General features: G+C 35.1%; 1 protein-coding gene across 1 annotated transcript; it reads right to left on the reverse strand.

Annotated features, from left to right (window-relative positions):
* Positions 1-3183: 3183 nt before the first annotated feature.
* On the reverse strand, positions 3184-4368 carry stmn1b (stathmin 1b). Its single transcript, XM_056238914.1, has 4 exons — positions 4322-4368; positions 4036-4208; positions 3760-3951; positions 3184-3649 (listed from the first exon to the last, which is right to left on the reverse strand). The coding sequence occupies exons 1-4, from the start codon at positions 4335-4337 to the stop codon at positions 3584-3586; spliced, it is 447 nt and encodes a 148-aa protein (XP_056094889.1). The 5' UTR covers positions 4338-4368; the 3' UTR covers positions 3184-3583.
* Between the last annotated feature and the right edge of the window lie 1186 nt (positions 4369-5554).

Below are 5554 nucleotides of genomic sequence, written 5' to 3' on the forward strand. Positions count from 1 at the left end.
CTCTCCGTTTAGGTTATCAAAGTTGTAGACATTTTCATAGTTTAAGATTAAAAGTCTGAGCTGGGTAAAACTATTTAAAAAAATACACATTTGAAAAATAAATCATGAAGACATAGTAAAAAGTTTCCAACACATTTTAATGTGAATTTCAACAAAAAGAAATAAGATGAACCCTGTTAGTTTTCATATAAAATCAACCACTAGAACATAAACGTACCTGAAGTTGCAGAACCGTTATATTTTTAAAGGTTTGCGTTTTTGAAACGTTTTAATTGGTATGTTTTTAAGATCGTGGCCTATACTTTTTATTGGTTAAGTTATTTTCATTCTATTTGAATGCCAACCATAATCTAAACGATCCATGCAAATTGATACTGCTAAAATTAAATATCAGGATCATTACATTTTTATTTTATCAAAAACGTTACCGAATAGTTTGCAAAAACTGTTTATTTCTTTTTTGTTTTTTTGGTAAAACTGGTTCAGGAAAATTAAGGTAACGTGATGTACAACGGGGCGTTTCTTCTCACCGCTTACGTAACGTTAACATCAGCTCGCTGCGTAAAGCTCCTCGTGCACATTAATTAATGAGGACGAAACTGATCAAACGAAATTATCGATCATAATGTCTGGAAAACAAAAGGTCAGTGAAAATAATGATTTTTAATTTTCGAATCTGTTGAAAAGACGTAATAGAAGGGGGAAGCTGTGGACAATTTTAGTGATGGCATCCCAAAAGGCAGACAACCCTTCCCACACCCTCAAGCTGTCTCGTAAAAATCTCGAAAAAGAAACGTGAGACGCCGGAAGCGCAACAATGAAATGTCTTGACGAAATTCAACGTCTACAGGTGCAAGCAACAACCCAACACGTTATAATAATCTATTTTGAGCTATGATAATTCATTGCCCCCGTTTGTACACCTTAACGGTTCAACACAAAGGCGATGTATGTTTATTTTTTACTTTATCTAAAAGAATATAGTGCATACTGCATAGGGTAGATATAATTTTCACCTTTCATTTAGCCTTAAACAAATGATCGGTAAATGAACTGGTTTACCTTTTAAGTAAGAGGATAATCCCCTCAGTCAGAGAACTGCATTTAACCGCGCCTTCATATGCGTCTTGAGGAAGCGAAATAAAACAGAGAAAATTTCATAATGAAAAATTACGTAAAAAATTGTTGAGCGGGAGAGGCTCCTGTCAGCTCCCTGCAGTACCGCTGTCAGATGGACGTCTAAAGATTTTTGATGGGCATGTAAACTGTCCAATCAGAAAGACCGAAGAGCATTGTCCCCGCCTTCGTATTGAGTAACTCGCCAATAGGAAACACCCTTTAAGGTGGCGACACCCTGTCAAATGTATGGGCTGTGAAATGTGAAACTACCCTCTTTTTATTAATACCGCCTACACGCCCTCTTTAATAAAAGGCGATGTGAGAGCCACTGAGGTATCACACCGACAAGATGTGTATATATATTATGGGATATATTTTATAAATTGCACATATCCCATATATATGTGCCCATATATTTGTGCTACTGTATGTGTAGCAAATTCCCCTACATTCAGAGTTAACAGCACATACTGTATTAGGCAAAAGCCACATGGATACATATTTAAACACGACATTTGTAATGTCCTGTAATTGCAATTAATTAAATTTAAAGGTCATTTTAATTGTACATATTGTCTAATATGTACACATTGTGAATGTACTGTTTTCTCTTCTTGTGCTAAAGTTAAACTATGTGAAGGCTTATCTCATCACCCACACAGGCTCTCTGGCTGACAATGTGTCCTTGTCATACTCCGTTCACAGTGGAAACAAAGATCCACATTGTGAATTTAGACACAGGAAGGCAAAATATTTCTGTCTGTCAAGTAATAATAGCACATTTCCATTCAATTTGCAGTATTGTACCAGCATAAAGTTGTCAAAGAGGCTGAATAAAATTATTCAAGACTTCCTGTTGTAAATTGAATTGTATGTCATATTGATAGGCTTTTCTGTTTACAGTACTGTAGTGACTGAATCATTCAGGCTGGGTCATAACAGCATGTGGATGACTGGAGGAAATTTGGACATTTGACCTTCATAAACCTTCCTATGACACAGACAAGCACATGATTTCATTTTTATTTTATTCAATTAACATTTATTCAAACAACATATAACTGGGCATGATCTATTTTTTTTTTTTTTTGGATTGATCTACTAAGGGAGTTCAGAATTTGGAAATAAGCTATAATTCATTTTAGAAAAGATTGATGCACTACTTCTTAACACATAATAACGTGACAGCATGTGGACAACAAGCCATTCATCATTGCAAAGTAATACATTTTCATGCAAGTAACTCTATTTTTGAAAAAAAAAAAAGATAAATCCATAATAATTGATTATGTCAATTTTTTTCTGAAATTATTTTGAGATTTTTCACAAAAACCTTTTCCAATACCTGTTTAACAAACTCAAACCACTAGATGTCAGTATAGTTCAAAAACAGTCTCAAGCGACGTATTTTATTAGATTTTCTGGTAACACTAAAATAAGGTTTCATTTGTTAACATTAATGTATTAACTGACCATGAACTAACATGAACAATACATTATTTACTGTATTTGTTCATCTTTGTTAACATCAGTTAACAGCTTCATTGTTTATTCATGTTACTTCACAGTGAATTAATGTTAACAAATACAACTTTTGATTTTAATAATGTATTAGTAAATGTTGAAATTAACATTAACAAAGGTTAATAAATGCTGTAGAAGTGCCGTTCATTATAAGTTCATGATAACTAATGAAACCTTATTGTAAAGTGTTACAATAAGATTTTTATTGTCAGATTTTTTTTTTAACTCGTACCTTTCCAAGTATGAAACATTTAATTTTTTTTTCATTAGCGCATGATTTACTACAAGTATGATCTAGTAAAGGAAATGCTTGTGGATAATGTTTAGTATTAACACGAAAAATCTCATGCAGATTATAAAGAGAACATCAAAAAGTGTCCCAAAAGATTAAATTATTATTTGGGCAAAATCTTTTTTTTCCTATATAGAATTACAGAAACTGCCATTCATCTCCATAATGTACACATTTTAAGAAGTTATTTTACTCCACATTACATTCTGGCTGACAGCAGATCAACAAAGAGGCAGTGGCAAAACTGGTACCATAACAAACAACTGTGCAACTTTATTAAGCTCAAAGGATGGCAGTACTGACATACAAGGGAACAGGTGCACAATGCAATATACCAAGTATATATTAGACCTATGCATAACACAGGCATGCATCCCTATCAGTAAAACACTGCTCATTTTAAATGCAATAGAGCTGCAACTAGACAAATCTACAGGTTAGAGGGGATGATGAAAGACACAACTGAATACACACAGTGATGAAATGTTGTGCACCAGCTTTCCCCCAAAACCCCTTAATAAAAAAGTGGCAAGTACATGGATCCAAACATGGAAAACAGGCCATTTAATGGAACAAAAAATAAATCTTTGGATACATTAAAAAACCCAACACTATACCCTAAATGAAAAGGAAAATGAGAGAGGAAACTTAGTTTTCATCCTCGCCCCCCTCTTTTGTTTCTTTGTTCTTTCGTACCTCTTCAAGCTTCTTGTCCTAAAATAAAGAAACAAATGTCCATTAAAATAATGTATTATTCAATAGAACTAAAGTTTTACGGAGTAAAACACAATGCATACTGTATGTATTCATCTATACACACACACCTTCTCTTTGAATTTCTCGTTCATAGCTGCCATGCGTGCTGTGCGGTTTTCTTTGTTGGCTTCCATTTTCTGGTTAAGCTTCTCCTCTGCCATCTTGCTGAAGTTGTTGTTCTCCTCCATTGCTTTCTGAAGGACCTCCTTCTCATGCTCTCGTTTCTCAGCCAAATGCTTCAGGACCTCTGCCTCATGGTTCTAACATGAGGAACAAATGAAGAAAAAAAAATGAGGAACAGAATGCAGGATCAGTATGCAATTCATTGCTAAACAACCACTTACCTTGCGTCTCTCCTCTGCAGCATCCAGCTTTTTCTGGATCTCATCCAGAGATACCTCCTTCTTCTTGGGGGTAGAAAGTGGGAATTCTCCCTTGGCATCTGGAGCCGTGGGACTCAGGATGACTTCAAAAGCCTGTCCTGAGGCACGCTTGTCCAGTTCCTTAACCTGAAATTCTATGAACGAAACAGCATTGCATTTAATAATCCACGCTCCATTTTCTTTGCAGAATGACTTCATTTAGATTATGGTTATAGTGAAGCATATTGATTTAGAAATCACTTCTTACCTCCAGAGGACGCCATTGCACTTCTAACCTCGAAGGTTTCACACACCTGCCAATAATAATATCAGATATAATAATATAAACATTTTGCTACTAACATCGATGCAACTTATGCTTACACATTATTTTCTCTTAATCATCTGTATTCTGTCACATACTGTAAACAAGTAATAACATTCATATATTGTAAACAAGCCTGAGCTATACAACAGCCTTTCTATCATCTTCAAGGCAAGCTTTTCATGAAAAATCCACTTGAGTGGAATCAGTCTCTGCTGTGATATATAAAAGAAGAAAAAAACATATAACTATAAATAGCACACTATTTTAGGGAGTGGCGTCGCCAAAATAGTCATGCATAATTTACTAGGTGAATAATATTATGGGAAGGAAACAAGCAAGACAAAACTCTTGTTAAAAATGCAAAATGTCCTGCCTATTAAATGGCAATATATCCTTTTTTTTCCTGAAAGCCAAGAAAAGGACGAGTCGCTGCCAGCAAAATAACCACCGGGTCCATCTATTCAGACGTGCTGTCATCGTCAACCAATTAAACGATAAAAGTTCCATTATAATCTGCAATACAGGGTGTCCACTCGGGTGAAATGCAGAGAAACCAAATCATATCTTTTTGTAATGTAATGTGATCGAACTGGTCACTGAGAGAAACAAAGGGGATATTGTGTAAGAAACGAACAAAGACAAACAGGGCAGTGATCCTCGAGCTAACGTTAGTTCGTTGTACAAATTCGTCGCATATCAAGTATTACACAAACTTGACATCTTAAATATGACCTGACAACAACTCATCACTCGATGGCTGAATATAAACATCCAGCACTAGTGTTTGTCCGATGGGATGCAGGATCTCATCTGGAGACAATAGATGGCCGAGATCCACCCTGAACCCCCATTTTAACATCATGCAAAAATCTATAATATTACATATTATACCATATTAAATAACAATGATGATAGCCTAATAATGTTCAAGGAACATGCTAATACTGAATGAAAACCTTTACAAATAATGGTATGAATGTATGACCCGTTTCCAGCAAACAAGATCACACCCAAATCTCTCCCATTTCACACCAGACACGTTACTGCACTGCCACCTGAAAAGAATAATCTCAGTGCTGACATGCAAAATGCATATTGCTATATGTTCATTAATCGACGTTATTGATGCATGCGAAGATAAATAAAATCATTTGTCCGGATTAGTTGGTGAAT

This window comes from Rhinichthys klamathensis, unplaced genomic scaffold, assembly GCF_029890125.1.
Source record: "Rhinichthys klamathensis goyatoka isolate OS25496 unplaced genomic scaffold, OSU_Roscu_1.1 h1tg000548l_1, whole genome shotgun sequence".
Classification (NCBI taxonomy): Eukaryota; Metazoa; Chordata; class Actinopteri; order Cypriniformes; family Leuciscidae; genus Rhinichthys; species Rhinichthys klamathensis.